Here is a 23,386-nt window from a genome sequence, read left to right on the forward strand (position 1 = left end):
CTGCTAACATTCTCCTTTCCCTTCCTCCCCCACAACAAACACTCTGTGAGGTGAGTGGGGCTGAGAGACTTCAGAGAAGTGTGACTGGCCCAAGGTCACCCAGCAGCTGCTTTTGGAGGAGCGGAGACGCGAACCCAGTTCACCAGATTACAAGTCCACCACTCTTAACCACTACACCACACTGGCTCTCAGGAGACACAGATCAAAGTCTCTTGTGCTGATTGAAAGGGATCAAGAGGTATAAAAGACAGTGGCTCATGGATGCCCAATAATGTTTATTTCAGAGTCCAACTCCTGAAGAAAAAGAACCAGAGTTCTTTGGGAAGAGGGGGATGCTTAGAAGCTGACTGCCTATCTGCACATGGCCTTCTGGCAACAAACCCAGCAGATAAAGGAAAAGTTGTTAGCCAAACACCCATCCCAAAAGTATTAATATGGTATAAGGGAAAGCACCAAACTTTTCCCCAGAGCAGGTCTGTTCAGACAGATCCCAACATTTCACAGAGTACAGCAACCTGAACGACTGTTTCTGCTCCCTAAGGAAACGGTGGTTTGTTACCGGCTTCTCCTACCTTGACGATGGCAGAGTAAGTACATTTCACAGCTGGCGTGTCAAAACAGGGGAAGAAGGAGCGGTTGCACACGGAATGGCCTTGCGTGAAGACAAATGGCTTGGCGTTGCCGTAGGTCAGCTCAGGATCCAGCCACCAAATCTAATGGAAGCAACAAGAAGGAATGTGTGAGAAGCAATGGCCGTAAGGGAGCAGAGAATATTTTTTAAAAGAGTGAGACGAGTTTCATTTTATTAAACTGCACACATCACTCATGAGGGAAGGGGAGAGGGAGGCAGACAAGCTGGCAAATACCCCACCCTGTGTCTGTCCATGAGTAAGCCAGACTGTGTCCTTTTCTACCACCAACATTGGCATAACCGTAGTGGAGGAACAACCAACTGCCCTGTATGAAAGTGAACCAGGAGAGGCAGGCAAAGACACCACCACAGTTTATCCATGTTGAAAGCTGTCTAATTGTTAATAGTTAATTACTTAGCCAGTCCGTACCACTACTACTTAACCCACCAGAAGGAATGGCTCCTCCCAGACGTACCTCATCACCACTTCAGACCACCAATTCTTTGCTCTACCAAACTCAACTGCCTTGAGGAAACATACCTAATGCCATCTCTGCATGCTTTTTGCCAGCAAGCTCAAGCATCAATTTTTGTTCAAGAAAGGTGTTTAAAATAACACTGACAGAGGCCCAAGCTGGTGTCATTTCCACATTGCTGCTGCTAGTTTTGAAGTATTGTTCTGTTTGTAACAGGTATTTTGTTTTAAATGTTTGATTCATGACTTCAGGCATTCTATCAAAAAGTGACAGTAAGCTTTATAAATAAAAATGTATATTCAGAGAGCATCAATAAGTCAAGGGCTGGCTGGTTTCTTCCGAACAGACTTCTTTGTCCCACACTTTCCCATCATGTGTGCTTGAAGGTTTTCCGTTTTATCTTTTCCCTGGTGCCATACGTCTGCTCTGATTTCACAAACCAGAATAATAGCACGTTTCTCTATGCTTGATTTATAGCAAAGAAATAACTTCTCTGTGTAATTGCAGGCAAATTTTTCCCCCATGTGATTGTTCTTCTCAGCAACCCTGGCTCAACTGACCTTACCATAACTGGAATCCTCCACACTGGACTAACCTCCACTGGCGGCATCACAATGTGTACAAGTGCCATTAGAAACAGAATTAAAATGCAATGCCAAAAACAGCAGCAGGACTTACATATATGCCTAATGTCTACATACACAGCAAGCCTTGCTCACAGTGAATCCAGATGGCCCTTAGCCACGTGGTAGCTTAACCTTTGCTTCTGCGTCCAGATGTTTGGACTATTATTTATTATTTATATTTATTAAATTTGTATACAGCCCCACACCCGTAGAACTCAGAGTGGTTCAACTATAACTCCCGCCAGCACAAGAACATAGGAAAAGCTCTCTCATACTAAGAATGGAAGCACTTTTTGGACTATCTCGGAAATATTATAGTTTGATGAACTTGCAAGCGGGATCTGAAATGTGAGCAACAGAAGGAATTAGAGAATATAGTATTGATATGTTGGTATAAGAAGGTATTGTGCAGCAAGCGGGGGACTGAAACACAATGGAAAATGGGGCAGGAAGTTGAGAAAAGTTAAAATTATTATGTATTGAAGTATATATGTCCAACTTTTGAAAATTCAATAAAAATTATTACAAAGGAAGCTACCTCATAGTGAACCAGGCCACTGGTCCACCTTGCTCAGTACTGCCCACACTGGCTGGCAGCAGCTATAAAGGGTTTCAAGCAGGGGATGTTCCAGGCCATACCTGGAGATGCCAGCGACTGAACCTGAGACCTTCAGCATGCAAAGCAGACAGCTAGTCTGGCTGGAGGTGCTGAGAATTGTAGTTCCAAGCATCCGGAGAGGAGCAGGTTGGTAACTTTCCACAGTGTGCATGCAGTCAGCTGGCAGCCTGGTCATCTGTCCTACCCTGCCAAGTGGTGCAGAGAATCTGACTATATTCCTGCCCTTAATCAGAAACCCAGAGGAACAGTAAGAGTTTCCTCACTTATCCGGACACCACAGATCAGCAGAGGGAAAGTACTGAAAAGGCTGCTGCTACCCCTCAGCTTCCAGCACCAATCCTGTTGGCAGCCACATCATGGACTTGGCATCAAAGGAATTATGCATGGTCAAAAACACACTACATTTTACATTCTTTTTCTGATTCAATGATTAATCTTTTGGTTGGAAGAAATAATCCAGGAGTCGTCCCAAACTAGGTTGCCCAGGCTCCAGACACAGACACCCCCATATTAGATCAACCCTCTCTCTCTCTTGGCCCTCAATCATAGCTGCATGTTGGGCCAGCTGTGACATCGGTAGCCAGCTGACCAATCCCCTCTCTTCGCCCTCTCCCTATTTTTTAAAATTCCAAGCTCTAAACAGGACGGAGAGATTCAAGCATGCCATTCATTTAGTGGGCATCTAGCTAGTTCCAAAACATTTCGATCTCAAGGCTACAAGCCTATTTTTTATATATATTTGGACTTTTACGGTAAAGACAGTTCAAGCCTTCCTACAAATCTGCGCTTTACGCCAAGCAGCATAAGGAGAAATGAAATGCTCATAAAATGTGTGCCTTGTTCACTTGGAAAGAACAGCAAGGGAGGAGTGCAGAGAAACAGAAGGAAATTAATCCTGAGCTGTGTCAACATTTCGAACGAAATGGCACAGAGGTCTCCAGCTGTCTTGACCACGGGCAGCCTTCCAAGAGGCAGCACAGAGAAAAGGCCTTTCCACTGCCCTCTTTTTAGAACCTGGTGGACAAGCGTGGCTTGTTCCATTGTCATGAAAAGCGCACAACAGTAAAGATAAGAAGTTCAATTGTCCGATTATCACAAAGAGAGAGAAAAAGATTTACGAGAAAAATACCAACCATTTATGGATAGCTGCTCCTATAAGTGGGTTAAAGCCCTATTTTCTCGCCCTCACCTATCAAACAGGGTGAAGAGGGAATGGAAAGGCCCTGAGGATTTGAAATAAGGATGGGGAAATCTAAGTAAATACTATATTGTCCAGCAGTTGATTTCAAACAGATGGGAAGGAGCAAATAAATTCCAGCACAAAAAAGGATGATGGCCAAAGGCAACAGACTCTGTCATCCCAGGGAGGGGAGGGAACTGCCTCAAGAATTAGCCTCAGCATTGTATAAGACCCAGTGCTTTGTTGTGGTGCACGATGCTATGGAGAGTGGTGGCCCTGTGCAACTAATCACCAAAGTATGTAAAAATAAAAAAGGGAATTATAGCTCTGCAACCCTCAAAGAGCCTTAGGCCACCCTACATCCACATGATCAGGAGACTGTTCCCTTTGAGACACTCTAGAACTGTCTTCAGCCCATGTTTTGTTTGCCACATTGCTCTCATGGCAGTATATGCAGAAATTAATAAGGAACTGGGAGTGCACACCCCAAATTAAGCTTTGGGGCATCATATACCAAACACCCACCTCCAGAAGAGTGGTATCTATGAGACACCAGAGCACCGTGTCCACCTGGTGTCATTTCTGAGCAATTCACTGAAAAGCATGCTAGATCTACCTCGAGAACTGCCCGATGTATGTGGAAATGAGTAAGAAACTGGGATTGTGCACACCACAAAACCAAGAGACTATCACTTTTGGACTGCCCTAGCATTATTTCCAACTCAACTCTTTCTTTTTGCAAAAGACACTGTTGGCCATGCTGCCCCATGCAAATCTTTGCAAATAAATATACAAATAAGGAACTGGAGCTGCACAGCCCACAATAGGCTTGGGGCCACCACAAATCATACTCACCCAACCAGAAGACTGTCACCTGCCCTAGCACTGCACCCAAGAGCATTGGATCCACACTAATAATTGCCAGTGCATGCAGAAATGATCCAGGAACCGGGGTTGTACATCTGGCACTAAGCTTTGGGGGTTGAATTAGAGGACTCTTCGAACTCTATAATTCTATGATATCAATAAGACTATTTCATTTTGGTGGAAGGGACTGTCAAGTTCCTTCTTCTTCTTTTTATTGGCTATTATTTACATAGGAGCTGCCTGCCTGATCGTCTCTTGTAGCAGATACATTAGGGTGACTCAAAGGCAATAGTCTCTTGCTTGCAGAAGTGCATAACCCCAGCTCCATATTTTCATATACGTTGGCCATTATTGGTGTGGGCACAGCCCAGCATGTGTGACGGTGTCTTGCACCAAAATGAAGCATTCTGTGGCGATTCAAAAGCAACAGTCTCCTGGTTGTACCAGTGTGTGATTTTGTGCACGCCCCCAGCTCTTTATCCATTTCCCCTTATATATTGATAATAAATGGAATGGAGGAAATACACTTCTCAGTATCCTGAGCCAAATCAAAGCACTGGGTGGCTGCAGTGCTAGGAGTGTCTCATAGAAGATACTCTCCTGGAGCTGCAGGTATAAGACTTATTATGGTAGCCCAAAGCTTTGTTTGGAGTACACAGCTCCAACTCCTTATTTGCAAGTAGGATTACCATGTGTTAAAAAGCACTGCACAAAATCAATGGCTTGATAGAGAAGAATTATTGAGGGTCTTGAGGATCTAAAAGGGGAAAGTCACAGCATACCCCAAAGCTTATTTTGGGGTGCAGTGGAACGTAAGCCAATTGCTTACTGAAACTGCTCATATCGCATCGTTGCAAATTGTCTTGGGGAACTGGCAACTAGTTACCAACACCAGTCCTGTTTGCCCCTGGCAAACTTTTAAAAACTATTTAAAACTTTTTTAAAGAATCCTTTAAATTCTGGTTTCATGAGTGTGCTGAAAATTCTGTGCAGGGAGATCTCTAAACCCCCCTCACAGCGTATCCAGGATTCTCTGGGGAGAGGGAATGGCTCTTATTCCAAATCTCAGTCTCCTTGACTTAACTGGCACATAGCTGTTTTCTTGACAGAAGCCTTGTGATGGTACCATCCAAGAGTGTCCTTGACAGCTGTTCCCCAATTCTGACCCTACCTTCTAGAAAGAATGTGGCAAGAATCAAAATCTGAACATCTTCTGGAAGTGATATAATATCCTATATAATAGAGAGGACAGAGAAATAGGGAGCAGAGGCAACATCTTTTAAAAATGTTATTCCATGAAAATGTTTTGTTATGCCTGCAAGTTATTATCAGACACCTGTAAGTCTTTGGGGTGGGGGGAGTTGAGTTCATTACAAATGCCATGTTCATTGGAAAGGATAAGGCAGTGTTAGCAGCTGTCACAAGGTGACCTGTAACAGATAAAGAGCAAAGGATCGCTGGTTGGAGAGTGAAGGGAAGGGGAATTCAAGTGGATCCCTGCTCCCACCTGTTCCACATGCCTACTTGCAGAGGAGACTTTCCAATATCTTAAACCAGTTGCATATGGTATCCAAACTGGGAAACTGTGCAGGGTCATTGGTCCTGGTTTGATATTCTGATATGAAGGGAGCCTTCAGACCAGTTTTCCAGCTCAGATGTCACAGGAAACTGTGGTTAAGAAACCAGAAATCTCCAATACAGTTGGGTACACAAGAGGATGAGGGAAGCAGAGGGGAAAGGAGCAACTGAACTTTATTAATCATTTGTTGTTGGGTCAGCCCCATTACGTTTGATGCAGACCAATGTGGCATGACAGCTAACGTGATGGATTTGGAGGTAAACCTCAGAGAAGTCTTTCCACATATTTTTGCCTGCCACAAAACCCTTGCCTGTTGCATAGGACGCTAGAATGCATTCTAGGAAACACTGAATTAAGAGGAAGAACCTTTATGGCTCTCCAGGTTGTGTTGGTCTCCAACTCCCATCAGCCCCAACCAGAAGGCCAATGGCCAAGAATGGCAGAAGTCATAATCCAATTATATATGGTAGACCAGTTTCCTGTCCCTGCTCTGGAACATGCATCAATTGTTCTGGTTTTTTACATCTAACAGGTTTTCTCCATCTAATGGTCTAGCTACCACTGTGGCAAAGTTCCCCACTTGAAATGTATTTAAATGCATTTTTTTTTTAATTCTTTTTATCAACTTGTCACTCAAGTTATTTTTCTGCATCCTTTACTGTCAGTTTGCATTTCTTTTTCAATAATCTGCTTTCTTTTTCTTGTTCCCGTCACCTGGATAAGGCCTCAGTTTCCTTAAACAAAGCTGGCCTTTCTAACTTCCTTGACTCTGTTGTTTAACCACGCTGGTATCCTCTTAGCATCTTCTGTACTCCGCCCGAGCTCATGTCAAAGGGCAATCAGCTCCAGATCTGCACAGCCTCCATGACCATCACCCCCACTGCAAGTTATCCCCTAAAATGACACCACGAGCACCACCCACCCACCCCAAAACACAATCTTTGGGGTTGCGCAGAGAAAGGGGCACTTACAGCGGGTGCATCAATGGTGGTGTAGCGGATGATGACCTGGAAGGGCTGGTGAGGCTCCAGGGAAGACGGTAAGGAGATGGTGAGGGCCGAACCGTAGTCCGTGAAGGGGTCCACCCTGAAGAAAAGCGGGCACGGGGCCACCGAGGCCGGCGCGGGGTCGTCGGGGAAGGTGGGAATGGGTGGAGGGGGCACCCCAGGCACGAGAGGAAAGTCGGAAAAGGAGCACGAAAAGTGGTTGGTGGGGCTGGCCGGGGCAGCGAGGGGGGAGTGGGGGGCAGCCGCTGCACCCCTCAGGGCACCCTCGGGGTCCGGCGGAGGGGTCCCATCCTGAGAGCCAGGGGCAAGGGGGCAGTCTGGCGAAACCAGGAAGTCGGGGGGCCCTGCCACCGGGCAGCTGTGGTGGCAGCGGTGGGCGGCCAGGGGGTCTGCCGGGGGCCCGGGGCCCGCCAGCTCGGGGGCCAGGGGCGGCCCCAAGGCCGAAAGTGCGCTGGGGGTGCTGAGCGGGCAGTGCGGGTGGGGGTCCGAGAGGGGCGTGGGAGAGGGGCACCCCGTGGGCGGGGAAGGGCAGCGGGTCAAGAGGCGCCCGGGGGCCGGGTCGCTCCTCTCCGGGCCGGACAGCTCCGAGGAAGAAGAGGAGGAGGAGGAAGAGGAGGAGGCGGGAGCGGGGTCCCAGGCGGGGCACCTCGGGGCGCCATCCCCGCCGCCAGCCCGGCTCTCCGCGCTGCCCGGCGAGGCGGCGTCGGGGAAGACGAAGCCGCAGCGTCCCCCGCCGCCGCCGGCCGGGGAAGGCCGGAAGGCGACCGAGGCGACCCGCAAGGCCGGGTGCGAGTCCAGCACCAGGGCCTGCCGGCGGCTCTGGCTTCCGCTGCTGCCGGCTCGGCGTCCCCGCCGGGCGCACAGCTCCAGCACCGAGCAGCCGGCCAAGGCGCGGGCGTCGGGCCGCAAGTGCAGCCCCAGGCGGAGGTGCCGGAGGCGGAAGAGCGAGGAGCTGGAGGCCGAAGCCACGTCCGGGGGGCTCTCCGAGGCCGCCATGGGCGGAGGGCGCCGGGCGGAGAGAGGCGCGCGCGGCGGCGGCGGGCGGCCCAGGCGGCGGCTATGTGAAATCCATGGGCGGGAGGCGGCGGCGGCGCGGCGGCGGCGGGAGGCTCGCGCAGGCCGCTCGGCAGCGCCAGGAAGAGGCTCGGCCCGGCCCGGCCTGGCCCTGCCCAGCGCCGGGGCCTGGCTCCCTGACGGACGGACGGGCTGACTGGCTGCCGGGCTGGCGTGCGGCGCCTCGCCGAGGGTGCGGGGCCGCCGGGAGGCGCCCGAGGGAAGCGGGAGGCGGCTCGGGGCCAGGAGGAGGCCGGCAGCGGCCAGCAGGGGGGAAGGGAGAGCGGCGGAGGAGGAGGAGCGGAGGCCGAGGCCTCGCCATGTGGACGGCCACGGAGAGGATTCGGGGCGACCCTTAATATATTTCCCCCAGGCTAATTATTTCGTTTTCTCTTCTTTGGGAGACCCATTGCACTGAAAGTCAAAGCCAAGCAGAAGAGACTCTGCACATGCTCTGGGGCATTGTGTGTTGGCAAGGCGTTCCAAAAACACACACACGGACGTTAATTTTAAGTTTGAAATCCAAAAAATAGGTTAAACACACTCTTTGGGCAGAGCAGCTTTTCTCTTAGTACAGGGGTTCTCAAAACTTTTTCCTCTGGGCAAGTGATGCATATATATTTTTGTTTTGTAAACATGGGAGGAAATTCACACAGCTCTCCTGCCTTTCAGCTGGGTCACTTCCTGTGCCGAGAAGTGGTCCTTTTGGTACTTAGGCCCTGAGCCCTTTAGGCAAATCATTTTGCCTACTGAATCAGTATGCCTGCTTGTTAATAAGTTTTGTCTCCTTTATCTAATCTCAGGACACTACAAATCAGAGTGTTGCATCCAGGTTATAAAGAGTAGACCTACTGAAATTACTGGTCCTGAATAATAAAAAAATTCCTTCCAATAGCACCTTAAAGACCAACTAAGTTAGTTCTTGGTATGAGCTTTTGTGTGCATGCACACTTCTTCAGATACACTGAAACAGAAGTTGCCAACAGGCTCATCTCAGCTATCTGCCAATCTCCCATTCCCACCACCCTTCTGAGTAATACCCCTCCCCACCTTCTCACTATATAGAAGGATCTGGCAACTTCTGTTTCAGTGTATCTGAAGAAGTGTGCATGCACACGAAAGCTCATACCAAGAACTAACTTAGTTGGTCTTTAAGGTGCTACTGGAAGGAATTTTTTTATTTTGACTATGGCAGAACAACACGGCTACCTATCTGTAACTGGTCCTGAATAAGTCATGGTCATTCATTTCAATGGGTCCACACTGGGTAGGGCTAATATTGGATACAAGCCAGTATAAAGATTTGTACCTACTAAAATCAAGAGCAAAAATGACCAAACATTCACAGAGCTGGATTTTTGTTTAAGTGTTCAATTACAATAATGAATCATCTAATAAAGGAAACCAGCTTGAATTACCTCTTCCTTGTTTTTGTTTCGGGAGCCTATTATTTCAGTTGTCAAGAGATATTTGCCAAGAAGCAAGCTGGTGTTCTGCTGAAAGCAGTATTTATAAGAGCCCTGTGGTAAAAATTTCCCTGCGACAATTGTTTTAACACAGAGTGGGGGCGGGGCTGCTTGTGTGCTGGATCCATCCCCTGGCCAAATTTCACCAAGCTCATGGCATCAAGTGCACATTCTTGTCGTGCCCTTTCCAGCCTTCCCCTTGGGAAAGTTGAGGTGGCGCAGGACTGTTGGGTGCTGCTCAAAGGCACCCGATAGCATATGCCCCCAACCACCTGGCAGGTGAGGAGGCAAAGAAAGCTATCATACCTTTGCCTCTCCTCAGCTCTGGATTGGAGGAGCGGATTCCCTAAATGACTTTGTGGTGAGTAAAAGGTAAAGGTACCCCTGCCCGTACGGGCCAGTCTTGACAGACTCTGGGGTTGTGCGCCCATCTCACTCAAGAGGCCGGGGGCCAGCGCTGTCCGGAGACACTTCCGGGTCACGTGGCCAGCGTGACATCGCTGCTCTGGCGAGCCAGAGCCGCACACGGAAACGCCGTTTACCTTCCCGCTAGTAAGCGGTCCCTATTTATCTACTTGCACCCGAGGGTGCTTTCGAACTGCTAGGTTGGCAGGCGCTGGGACCGAACAACGGGAGCGCACCCCGCCGCGGGGATTCGAACCGCGGACCTTTCGATCGGCAAGCCCTAGGCGCTGAGGCTTTTACCCACAGCGCCACCCGCGTCCCTTGTGGTGAGTAGTTCCCACTTAACTCAGTGAACTCTACTCCTGAGTAGACATGCATACAGCTTCTTTACTCCTGTGATAATTTGCTTTCTCAAACTATGCTGTTAACCAATCAGCATAGAAATAAAGCTCTATCCTTAACTGCAAGGGCACCTTCCATCCTGGCATGGAACAGATTATTACTTTTGCAGAGCCAACAGAAGCAACTGTCCTTCTTACCATATACATTGATAACTCTGGTTACGAACTTAATTCATTCTGGAGGTCCATTCTTAACCTGAAACCGTTCTTAACCTGAGGTACCACTTTAGCTAATGGGGCCTCCGGCTGCAACCGCCGTGCAATTTCTGTTCTCATCCTAGAATCATAGAGTTGGAAGACATCACAAGGGCCATCAAGTCCAACCCCCTGCCAAGCAGGAAACACCATCAGAGCACTCCTGACATATGGTTGTCAAGCCTCTGCTTAAAGACCTCCAAAGTAGGAGGCTCCACCACACTCCTTGGCAGCAAATTCCACTGTCAAACAGCTCTTACTGTCAGCAAGTTCTTCCTAATGTTTAGGTGGAATCTTCTTTCTTGTAGTTTGGATCCATTGCTCCGTGTCCGCTTCTCTGGAGCAGCAGAAAACAACCTTTCTCCCTCCTCTATGTGACATCCTTTTATATATTTGAACATGGCTATCATATCACCCCTTAACCTCCTCTTCTGCAGGCTAAACATGCCCAGCTCCCTTAGCCGTTCCTCATAAGGCAAGGTTCTTAACCCGAGGTACTACTTCCAGGTTAGCGGAGTCGGAACCCAAGGTGTTTGTAACCCGAGGTACCACTGTAGTGATTTTACTTACCCCTGTCCCAGCATTGCTTGCTTTAAAACTACAAATGTGTTTTAGGACATTTGTGCCCCGCCTTTGCTTAAGGAGTTCTGGGGTTCTCCCCTCCCTTTTAGCCTTGCAACCACCCTGTGAAGCCGATTAGGCTGAGAGACAAGGGACTGGCCCACTCTCCCGATGAGCTGCATGGTGCAGTTTGGAGCACGAAGTCCTTAAATCTGGGTCTCCCACTCCTAGAGTCAAATACTTTAGCCGCAAAGAGACACTGGTTCTTCCTTACACCTCTGCAGAAGGGATGTAGCTTTGTGTCCCCTTTACTGCTGTGCACTGCAGTTGGGATGCAGTCAGTGCTTCTGAAGAAAGAGCTTCAGCTTGATGTACTAGGGATGTTGATTTGTTCATGCAGCTGACACCGTGCTCCCCCCCCCCCTGAAAAATAGGTGCCAGTACTCACCATGAGGTTGTTAGAGTATCACCCTTTTTAACAACAACAAAAAGAGGTGCCCGTACTGCATACCCTTGAGTACCCCCTTTTTAAAAAAAGCACTGTTGGCACCAAATATCGGCAGCAGCAGGGTAAACGCCATGTACTTTATTGCTGGGAAGATACCCACCACGGCCCAAATAATAGAACGCACACAAGAGTTTTACAAAGCCCAAAATAGTTTTTATTCACTTTTTCAGATTTCTGTCTCAACAAGACAATTTGCAAACATGCTAAGGCTATAAAATGTCCAACTGGACCAAAGGAAAAAAAAGAGGAGAAAAAAAAAGACATGCAACGCTGACCAATTTTAAAATCACAGCTATTACAAGACTGACCATGCCCACCTGGGCTACTGGCCCCAGACAACAGGGATGGCGTACAGTAACCATGGTAACGTACCACACAGGACTCAGCACCTGAGGTAGGTCTCTTTACAGTAAGAAAATAAAATTTCCTACACCAGTGTTAAACCCTGATCAGCAGGAGCCTGCTAAAAATTGCAGTGGTGGTGGTGGTGGGAGGGATAATTATAGTAACAAGTATGCAGAAAATAAAAAGCTTGCACGCAGACAGAGTAGGGCAAAGAATTAATTGTTACAAACACCCAAGTATCTGAAAAACTTCCCAAGTGAAGTATTAGCGTATTTAGATCACTAGATCTATAATTCAGCAGAGGCCACTTTGAAAACTTTTGCAGACAGCACCAGGGTATCAATCTGATGGTGGTTAATTGCTGTAGTTCATTAATGATGGATGGATGTGCTCAGCAAAGCAGAAGCAGTTTGCATTTCCTTTCTATAAAATATAAACCAAACTCTGCCGATAGAGAATGTGTATTCACATTCCCTTTATTGCACCAGAGCAAGTGGCAATGAGTTTTTCTTTAAAGGTACCTAATGCTAATGTGTGGTTCTTCCTCTCTTGCTACTGACAAAGCTCATTTATGAATCTCACAAGAGACACAAAGAAACCTGACCCCCACTGCAGGCGTGTTATGGGAAACAGCTGCCACTACTTCCATGTGCCCTAGCAATGTGCCAAAGAGCATGATGGGTCTGAGGAAACCAAGCCACATCAACAGAACCCATCTCTCCTCTGTGAAGGACAGTGACAACAGGACACAGGAGGAGACAAGGGCAAAAGCCCACTTCCATCCAGAGATCTGGGAAACTCCAGCGCTAAGAGAAAACAGACTGCAGAAGACGAAACAGGGTCTAACGCAGCCTGGAAAATCCAGGTTCCCAGTACCGTAAAACTGTACAAAAATGATAGAAAAGAATATGCACTGGTATTAACACAGCGCTCATTTTAATATAAAATAAACAGCTTACATTTCCACTGTAAATATAGGCTATGTACAGAATTCTGTATAGATATAGCTACATGTATAAAGCTTCAATATAGGCCTCTTGATAAATTTATAATCATGGCTCCCTGAGCCATTTTGTAGAGTGCATTTAATAGCAAAAAACTAGTAACAAGAATATGGAATAAATACCATAATAAAAACCATAAAGAACCCTCCTTACAGTACTTTTTAGAAAAGAACTGAATCGTGACCCACAATGCTAAAAATTAAAAGATGAAAAGGCAATAATCTGCTTGGAGAACATGAAGACAGAGGAGTTCCTGCCACAGGCAGAAACTGTTACCCTCCCAATTAAAGTGACATTGCCCTGAATTTTAGCCCTTGACAGCAATCTTATTTTCTGCAGCAGCAAACATGGCATAGAAGCGAGAGTTCTCATTGGACAGGAGAACCGATGGAGTATCAAATTCCATCACCTGAAACAAAAATTAAGGGGGAGACCATTAGAGATACATGGAATGTATACCATTAAACCTTTCATTTACCAAAAGGAGTAACATTGAATAACACGACAACATTAAAGCAGGTAGCTGAAAAGGATAATCTAGTCCAGCCTTCCTCAACCTAGTCCCCTCCATATGTTTTGACTATAGCACCCATCAGCCCAACTCTGAAGCTTTCAAAAACTAGTTTTAAAGCACCCCAACAAAGAACCTGTTCAGATTTTCCTTAAAAGTCTCCAATTAAGGATATCAAACCACCTCTTTAAGGCAGTGTGTTTCATTGCTGAATAGCTCAGATGTTTTAACATTTAAAGCAGACCTGAGATCTCTCCTAATTATGTAAGCATTGCACAATTCTGTCCCGGGTTAAAGAGGGGCTCATTGCAACGGCTTGAGAACACTAGTTCTGTGTGATCTTCTGCGGAGGGGGGGGAGGTTCATTTCTTGCTCACCTGCCCTTGCATCAGAACCATGATCCGATCAGAGCCCAGAACCGTATGCAGGCGGTGAGCAATTGTCAGCATTGTGCAGTCTGCAAATGCCTCCCTGATAGTCTCCTGGATCAGCAAATCAGTCTCTGTGTCCATGGCAGCTGTTGCTTCATCCAGGATCAAGATCTGAATAGAAAGCGTAACATGAACGTTGTTAAAAATAGAGACATACACCTCTCACAGTGCTCCCAAGAAGGACCAAAAATGTAACAAAACAAAGCCCTAACAGAAGCTGCCAAGAAAACCGAAGTACAAGTAGGAAAGTTAAGTACAAATAAGAGAAGAGAGTAAATAAAGTACTTTTCCTAGGTGAGGGAGGGAGACTAAACAGAGATAGTAGTCACAGGGAGCTGCCTCTCATGGTGGGAATCCATAGACCTTAGTTGTCTGGAGTCCTCCTGCTCTGCCCCAGGGAACAGCCCACTATGAAAGGACTCAAAGGATCCACCGAGTTCACCAGGTGTTCCTGAACTGCAACTCTCATAATCTCTGAACATTGAACATGTTGGCTGACGGGGAGTTGGAAGTCCAACAGCATAAAGAAGGCACCATCTTGGTCACCCAACAAGGTCTTAACCCTAGGAGGCTGAATTCTGCTTTGCGCTGGCTCTCTCAACACAAAAAATAGCGCAAACTTGAAACACCACCTTAGTTGGGGGGATTAGGAGGGGGAAGCATATTACGCTGTTGGGATACATTGGACCCCTTCTATTATTTACTATGACTCTAGTATTTCACCTATGCATTTAAAGTTTCTGTTTGCTCCCTCCTCTGCTTCTTTTGCTTCAGGTCCTCCTAATAGCCCAAAGAGGACTGCCTAATTGGTGGGTTGGATCTTTTCCCTAGGCACAAGGCACAGGCTTGTTTGCCCCCAAAGAAACAAAAAATAAATTACAGGATTTTCTCTCTGTACGTGCTTCTTCACTGCAAAAAATTAAGTTGATATTGTGGGGCCCAGTGTACCGCAATACATTTTGTGTCCAGCTAGGAGTCTGCTGGACCCCAATAGCAGATTGATACTATCAGAATAAATGGTGGATGATGTTTTTTTTAAAAAAGGGACTGCCAAAAACTTCAAACATATGCTGGCTTTTATTGTTTCCTTCTTTTTAAATCCAACATGTGCATGCAATGTGCATCACAGTAGAAAAATGCCCTAGTAGCGTAACAGGAAAGGAGCTGAAACTGTATGCACTGTTCTGCCTGTGCAGATGAGGATAGACCAAGCAAGGAGGTAGAGGATACAAGGAGGCAAAGGATACAAGGCAGCAGAGAGTAAAATGCAGAAAGCTAAACAGGTTTCACTTCTGGGATCAGAGGATGAAGGCGACATGTGTACTCTGAACAAAGGCAGCATTCTGGAAAATTATCTACAGTAAAAGATGTGGTAGCCAGTTGACTATTGCTTTAATCCTGACATTGGAACAAGCTTTTCTTAGGGAAGAAGATAATATGCCAAATACATATGGCCTTTGTCTTCTACACACCAGCTCACCTTACAACGGCGCAGTAATGCCCTGGCAATACAAAGCAACTGCCTCTCCCCAACAGAGAAGTTCTCGCCATTTTCCATCACTTCGGATTCAAGTTTCATGGGCATCTGAGAAATCTGAACCAGAACAAGGGAATAGAGATGGATCAATGATGTGGTCTGGCACTGTTGCAGCACAAGTGTTTTCCAGGGGCACCGCAACCGGTTATGAGAAAAACGAAGTGTGTCACAAGAGTCCAAGCACCTCATGCAAGGAGCACGACACACAGATCCAAGATTAAAAGTAAGCATTCTCCTCTGATTTTTAGAAACCTCCAGCAAGGACCACACCAGATTAACACAGCATCACCAAGGAAGAGCCCTACCTCAGTCAACAGTGTGCACAAGAATTCATCTGGCAAGGTCCTTTATTAATTTAAAGCATCTGAATCACTTTTACTCAAAAGTGAGTAATGATCTCTGACCCTGTAAGCGTGCAGGTCGGCAGTGATCTTGGAAACCATATACAAATTGTATGCATATGTGTGCCTTAGAACAGTGTTTCCCAACCACTGTTCCGCGGCACACTAGTGTGCCGCGAGATGTTGCCTGGTGTGCCGTGGGAAAAATTAAAAAATTTGAAAGATTTTTTTTTTAAGTCAAATTTTTGATTGGGGCGCCGTCACTAGATGACCCCTGGGGTTCCCTCCCTCCCTCCCGCTCTGCGCCTCCCTCCTCCTCCTCCTCCTCCGGGGAGGCCCTTCCTGGCTCTCGGCCAAGGCTTGGCGGCTGCCACTCACTCACTCGCTCGCCCACCCGTCCCTCCATCCCTGCACCCGGCCTCTCCCCCTCCGTCCCCGGCGCGGGGGCTGCCGGGATCCGTAGTCCCCTCGCCCTTGGGCTCCGCGCCCGCGCGGGGTGCACAAACTACGTTTCCCAGCGTGGCCTGGCGGGCCGAGCGTTTTGTTTGAAGCGCTCTTCTCCCGGCCATGGAATGAGCGCAGCGGCGGCGGCCGGGCGGGCAGGGGCTCTTCCGCGCAGACCCCACGCAGCCTGCCTGCGCCCCCGCGGAGATCGGGCGGCAGGATGGAGCCGGGGATCCCCGCGGAGGCGGAGCGGCGGAGGCGGAGGCTGCCCCCCAGGTAGGGCTGCGTCGGGTTTTTTTTATTTTTGCAATGCTGCATCCGCGCCGGAGGGGACGCATCGGACCGCGGGGAGACCCCTTGGCGGGCGTGCAAGGCAATGCATGCGTGCAGGCGTTGCATGGAGTGCAGTGCAATGCAATGGCAACGCGGCGCCCTGCATGCATGCATGCAACTTCCACCGGCGCTCCGGATTTGGCAGGTGAGGGGGGTCCCCAGTGGGCGGCAGAGAGAGCCGGGAGGGCGAAGGGGAGCTGGGGGGGAGCAGCACTCACCTGCAAAACCTGGTCGCCTCTCATATATTTCGTGCATTGCATTCATCGCCCGCTTTCTCCTCCAAGGAGCTCCCGGGGGGGCGCGTGGTTCTCCCCGTGTTATCCTCGCAACAACAGCCCTGCGAGGTGGGTCAGGCGAGTGGCCCAAGGGAGCACCCAGGGATTGTCCTGGCCAGGTGGGGTGATTTGAACCCTGCTCTCTGCCCGGTCTTCGTCCTCATTTAGCCCCCACATGTGCATGACTGTGCATGACTGAGGTTTTCCCTCCTCGTCTTGGCTATGGTGTGAGTCTGTGCTGTTAATTAATGGGGTTCTGCCTTCGGAGAAGATGAGCCAGCCCTCAAGGAGGTGATTATGTAATTTGCTAGCAATTCATGTCCCTCCCGGCGTGACGCTGCGCGCTGACGTCACGGGGCTGTAATGGTAGTGTGCCTCGAGATTTTTTTCATGAAACAAGTGTGCCTTTGCCCAAAAAAGGTTGGGAAACACTGCCTTAGAAGCTGTTATCCAGATGGGTTATGCTGACCCCCATTATGTGCATCACTGCACATCTGTGCAAGTCTCCTTTATCCTTCTCCTAATTTTCCAGTTGTTTATATGAGCCAGGCCTCACACTAAAAAACAGAGCCAGCAAGGGTATGTGACCAGTTAACAAATGTTCTTAACTTCAAGCCAGATAATTTGCACCTTATTAGCTTTCCCTGCATTTTTTTTTCTTTTACAAAAGAAGATAAAGGACTTGTTTCAGTCAATCCTATCCAATTGCTCTATGCCTAAAGGAATGACCAAGGGTACCCAGATGGGTGGGGTATAAATAAGAAATTTATGATGATGTTGATGATGATGATGACTGCTTGCTAGAAAAACTTTTTTCTCATGCAAATGGGACCATGGTGACACTGGCAACCATCGCCATGGTGCTGCACTTGGGCTGCTAAAGAACCCCCAACCCTGTCACCAATCCCCTTACTTACACAGTCCTTCATGTGAGTCCTCTCCAAAGCATCCCAGATTTGCTCTTCACTGTACTGTGTGAAAGGATCCAAGTTATATCTAGAGGAGGGAAAGAGTGTAACAGGATAGGATCACCAATTCTCTCCTCGAAAGGCATGTAAGCACCCGCCAACACACAAGCACCATAGAAATCAGGCCATCTTCAAAAGACAACCTCAAGGAAGCCAAAATCAAAGATGAATTACTCCAAACCAGCCACTTTGCCCAACGCTCTAATGCCATACTAAGCGGACATGTTTTTGTGACTTTCTGCAGCCAGCACCACTGGCTTAGAAGTCCATAAGACTGAACCATCTTTGTTCACACAGGTTAGGTAAAACTAAGGCGCGCTCCCAATAACAAGTGTCTAGAGCAGAGGTGGCGAACCTCTATTGGCCTGAAGGCCAACCCTCCAGGGGCTGTAGAACTAGAGTTGGAAGGGACCCTGGGGGGTCAATCAAGTCCAATCCCTGCAATGGGTGGGCTGAAACCACCAACCTTCTGGTTAACAGCCTGACACACTGACCCATTGCACCACAGAGGACAATTGTGGGTGTGGCCACCATATACAGTTACACACAGAGAGAGCCACACAACCCTCCCTCCTCGGTTGAAATCACAGATTAACTGTGGAGTGGGGCTTATCAACTGGGTGACAGGAGAGAGGGAAATCTGTATCCCTCATAAGAGTGCTGGGCTCTGCCCAACCCACTGCTGGGTCTACGGTATTATTATAATCAGCTCCCACTCCCCAAATCAGTGATACCTGAGGGTGGGATGGGGGAGAAGTTCTTGACCTGGGGGTTAGTCGCAATGGCAACCATTTATCACAGAATACTTAAACCAACTTTTCCCAACCTGGTGTCCTCTGGCTGCTGCCAGACTATAGCTCCCATCATCCCTGACCATGAGCTATGCTGCATGGGGCTGGTGGGATTTTGGAGTCCAACAACAACTAGAGGGCAACACATTGAGGAAAATCGAGTCAATATTTAAGCAGCACTAAGACCCTTAATTCAATTACCTTTTGCCGTACAAAAGGAACAAAATGGGGACAGTGGAAGTAGACAGCAGCAGTGAATCACTACTCCATGTCCCAAGGCAATGGAACTCCTTCTATTGTGGCTAAGGCAATTTCATTTGAAGGGTGGCAAGTGAGGGAGAGGAAGATGCAAGCTCTTTTCTACCTCTGGCTATGGGTGAAACTAACCTCACGGTACCACTGAACAACACAGGCTCTTGAGGAATTATGGACAGCTTGCTCCGGAGATCTGCTAAGCCAATGTCATTGATTTTCACTCCATCAATTTTAATGCAGCCTCCTGACAGTTCAACCAAGCGGAAGAGAGCCATTCCTAGAGAGGACTTCCCTGGGGTGGAAAAGCAAGGAGGAATTAAGGGTTAACTGGTGACCTCTGTAACACACAGTCATGGTCCAAGTCCAGACAACAGACAGAAGCAAATACATTAAAAACTCACTCCATGAATGGTTAAAATTAGAGGTGCCATGTCAGCCTTTTAGCAGCCAGAGTTACTTTTTTAAATTTGCCTAATAAATTTAGATTCCACCTTTCAAGCAGTTCACAGCTTAACATGATGGCTTATAATTCAATAGACATAATATAAAAGTGAAATGGGATAAGGAGAGGAGAATAATAAAATGCAGGTTCTATGGCCACCTCTGACTGCAATTCTGAGAGTGAAGGAGCCAAAAGACTATAATAAAAACAACTCTGACCAGAGAAAAGGCCATATTCCTGGGAGGAACCCAGAAGACACTCAATTTATTTATACAGTGGAACCTTGAGTTACATACTTAATCCGTTCAGGAGGTCCATTCGCAACAGGAAACCGCTCATAAAATGAGGCACACTTTCTCTAATGCCGCCTCCCGCTGCTGCCATGCCACTGGAGCACAACTTCCGCTCGCACCCCGGGGCAAAGTTTGCAACAAGGGGCATCTACTTCTGGGTTAGCAGAGCACGTAACCCACAGCATTCGTAAGGGGGAAGGTACGTAACACAAGGTACCACTGTATTTATTTATAAAAAAATATTTCCATACTGCTATATCTTAATATATATCCAAGTCACTTAAAACAATACAAACATAAAATAAAAGCATTAGAAAGACAAAAAGAAACATCAGCAAACCATTTTGGAAAGATGTGCTCTTTACTGCCTGCATAGGCCTGGCAGAAATGAAAGGTTTTCAAGAAGTTGGCACAGAAGGTGCCTGCTGAATCTCTCCTGGCAGAGCATTCCGCAGGATTGGGCCAACGGGACTAAATGAAGCCAAACCATCAAGTTTTATTGTAGTGGGTGTGTCAACTGTGCAGGTGCATATAGTTGCCAATGTGCAGGGTGTTCTTCAAAAATAACAAGACACATAAGCCACTAGGTGGCTCCAGTCAGCTTTCATTGGTACTGATGGCAGCACTTTCGCAAAGATACATGGGGATGGATTTTAGCTTCCTGGAGTGTTGCCTAGATGTGTCCTTACCTGACCCTGTCCTTCCCACAATGCCAATCTTTTCCTTGGGTTTGATGGTGAAGGACACTTTCTTGAGGACAAGCGGCAAGTTCTCCCGATACCGCATTTCTGCATTTTCGAAGATGACTTCTCCTTCCTGGGGCCAGTCTTGAGGGGGAGCCTTGTTCTTAATCCGAGCTGGAGCCTCCAGAGAAAGAGTCTTAGAAAGTTGCAGAGGATAAAAAAAGAGGTCAGGTGTCAGCTGAGAACAGTGGCCCCAGGAATATGTTCTCATAAGAGACTACAGCTGGTAACTGACTCTTCAACACAAGCAAGATTCAACAGAAACTGACACATCATGCATGGGAGAGATGGTGCAGCTCCTGACCTCGAAGCATTTTTACTGAGATCAAGGCACTCTTTCCCTCAAATCCTCAGTCATGGAAGCAAAATGCCCCATGATGATGGGACAGCTCCTCTTACATCCAGTTTGGGAACAAAAGTGTCAGAAGCTTCTGGAGCAAAGAGCTGTCTCAGTTACAGCTATTGTCCAAGGTATTGGTTTCTCAGAGAATTCTCTCTCACCCCTCCTCATTGCATAAACTGGATGGATTATGACTACATAAACTTTTGGGGATAAATATTGGCAATGCGGGGAATAAATCTAGGACATAGAGGTGACCTTCTGTCAAACTCTTTTCTCAGCTCTCTGTTGAATATTGCTGTTGTATTTCCAAATTTTATTTTTGAGAGCAGATTGACTGATATTCAGTTCTGACAGCCCCCAAAACTGAGGGGGCGCCTCCTCCCAGTGATTTCAGACGCTTCCTGAAATGGATGGGAAAAGTCACCATCACAAGATCTCATCCCCTTCACGAAAAGAACATTCCTTCTTTCTTTATTTTGACAAGTGTTCTTCCTGGAGCTCAGTTGCCAATACTGTACGAGAGTTACACTGTGCCAACACAGTGCAAAGTAAAGTGATTTCATTTAAACAACAATCCTCCACATTTTTATGATCATGCCACCCACACGGTGGCATGTCACAATGTGTCAAATTAAGCCAATTTTTAAAATATATTTTTCATTAATGCTTTTAATGAAATTTCCTAAAAGAAATGAAAATTAATACAGTCAAATGATACAGAATAAATCAAGACAAAGTGTTATATATATACATGTAAAAATTAAGCCAGTACAGAGCACAGTTAAATGGCTGGAGGGACTTTTCTATAGAGAGGTCATTTAAGACCAGTAAAAGCAATAGAAAAATATTTTGAGTACCTTGATATAGTGGTCAATCCTCTCCACTGAGGTGAAGCGGGCCTCTGTCTCTGAAGCTAGCCTGACTGTGAACTGGAATAATCCTGTGAGCTGATGACAAAACAGACAAGGATGTTATCTTTAAAAAATAAATAAATGCATGTTAAAAGAGAAAGCTTCTAAGGACTGGTGATAAACATTTTAGATTAAGCTGAGTAGTGATATGCAAGGAACCAATATGGAATCTGAACTATTGCCAGAACAGTAGAAGAACAACATGAGAATTATAAGAGGCTCTTATATTTAACCTAAAGAAAGTTATTTGAAACCTCAAAGAAAGCAATTTCATTCTAGATTCCTACTCTTTCCTCCTGTTGTCCTACTAATCTGTAGGTAATAAGAGTCTGTGTTGGTAGCCTATTGAATTAATTGACCACAAAGGTGTGTTTTCTATTCAAATATAATGGCATTTTAAAATGAAAAACACTATTTACTTTAAAAAATTAAAAACAGCTTCTGAACACAGACTAGTGGTTATGATTTCTCATCTTAATTTAAATCTTCTTCCCCTGGAATTACAGTGGTGCCCCGCAAGACGAATGCCTCGCAATACAAAAAACTCGCTAGACGAAAGTTTTTTCCGTTCGCGATTTGCCTCGCAAGACGAATTTCCCCTATGGGCTTGCTTCGCAAGACGAAAACATCTCACGACTTTTTTTCTTTGACTAAAAACAAAGACATGTTTTGTTTATAAAGTTAATTTATTTTCCCTTAAATTTTTGAACTGCTCTTTACAGTATGTGTGACTTTAAAGAGCAGTTAATAAACTGTTGTTGTACCAAATTTGGCTTTGTTTGGCCTTTTTTTGACCATAGGAACTCATTAATTGATTTTCAATGCATTCCTATGGGATTTCGTGCTTCGCAAGACGAAAAATTCGCTAGACGACAAAAATTGCGGAACGAATTAATTTCGTCTTGCGGGGCACCACTGTATTTGTGAATTTAGCTTTCCAAGTAAACATCAAACATTAATGATTTCCTTATACTGGGCTGCCTTCAGCTGTCTTCTAAAAGTTGCAGTGTTATTTATCTCCTCGACATCTTGACAGCACAGTGTTCCACAGGGCTGGTGCCACCACCAAGAAGGCCCTCTGCCTGGTTCCCTGTAACTTCACTTCTATACTGGGCCAAGGTCGTTTAGGGCTTTAAAGGTCAGCACCAACACTTTGAATTGTTCTTGGAAACATACTGGGAGCCAACGTAGGTCTTTTAGGACCGGTGTTATATGGTCCCAGTGGCCACTCCCAGTCACCAGTCTTGCAGCCGAATTCTGAATTAATTGTGGTTTCTGAGTCACCCTTAACATAAATGCAAAAAAAGAAGAAAAGCTCCATGGTATTATGTAATATCACAGCAATCCAGCCAATGTCTGTGGGCTCAGGCAGAGGCAAAGCAGGGTGGCCAGTTTTTAGCTTTTATTATAGATATGGTCAAACAATGTATTTTTGCTACTGCACAAGAATGGTGTTTCTACTTACACCTGGAGTTCAAAGATTCAAATGCAATTTTGAAAACTTCAGAAGGGAAGCCATTACCTGAACAGCATAGGAGATGGCCAGCCCAGCATAGGCAGGCGAGATCTGGCCGTGCATGAGAACAATCATTAGGCCAGTGGTCGTAATGAGGGCAATGCTGACAATATCCAGTCTGACAGCGAGCCAGCGCATTGCACAGCTGAACAAGTAGAAGGGCGATTGATTGTCATCCAGCAGTTCTTGATATCTAAAAGGAAAATGATGAGAAATATTAGTAGGATTCTAGGTAGCTTACCTTTGTTTTAAATGCAGAGAAATTTCACCAAAAATTGACTGCAGTCAAATGACAGCAGTCAGTATATATGGAGTCCAGTAACATGCAA

General features: G+C 46.8%; 2 protein-coding genes across 6 annotated transcripts in view; both read right to left on the minus strand.

Annotated features, from left to right (window-relative positions):
- Positions 1–7,996, minus strand: part of RNPEPL1 (arginyl aminopeptidase like 1) — a 30,219-nt gene extending 22,223 nt beyond the window's left edge. For both annotated transcript variants that reach the window (XM_082224053.1, XM_082224052.1), the window contains exons 1-2: positions 6,950–7,996; positions 573–713 (exon numbers count right to left, since the gene is read on the minus strand). In XM_082224053.1, the coding sequence (XP_082080179.1) occupies positions 573–713; positions 6,950–7,981 (1,173 nt within the window). In that variant the 5' untranslated portion in view covers positions 7,982–7,996. The remainder of the gene's footprint in view (positions 1–572; positions 714–6,949) is intronic.
- A 3,709-nt stretch (positions 7,997–11,705) lies between these two features.
- Positions 11,706–23,386, minus strand: part of ABCC5 (ATP binding cassette subfamily C member 5) — a 45,508-nt gene continuing 33,827 nt past the window's right edge. For all 4 annotated transcript variants that reach the window (XM_082223874.1, XM_082223873.1, XM_082223875.1 and 1 more), the window contains 8 exons: positions 23,064–23,250; positions 21,488–21,577; positions 20,234–20,423; positions 18,942–19,101; positions 17,713–17,791; positions 15,346–15,459; positions 13,812–13,976; positions 11,706–13,332 (listed from right to left, as the gene is read on the minus strand). In XM_082223874.1, coding sequence (XP_082080000.1) covers positions 13,231–13,332; positions 13,812–13,976; positions 15,346–15,459; positions 17,713–17,791; positions 18,942–19,101; positions 20,234–20,423; positions 21,488–21,577; positions 23,064–23,250 — 1,087 coding nt within the window. In that variant the 3' untranslated portion in view covers positions 11,706–13,230. The remainder of the gene's footprint in view (positions 13,333–13,811; positions 13,977–15,345; positions 15,460–17,712; positions 17,792–18,941; positions 19,102–20,233; positions 20,424–21,487; positions 21,578–23,063; positions 23,251–23,386) is intronic.

The sequence above is a fragment of the Podarcis vaucheri genome, assembly GCF_965113315.1.
Source record: "Podarcis vaucheri genome assembly, chromosome: 5".
Taxonomy (NCBI): Eukaryota; Metazoa; Chordata; class Lepidosauria; order Squamata; family Lacertidae; genus Podarcis; species Podarcis vaucheri.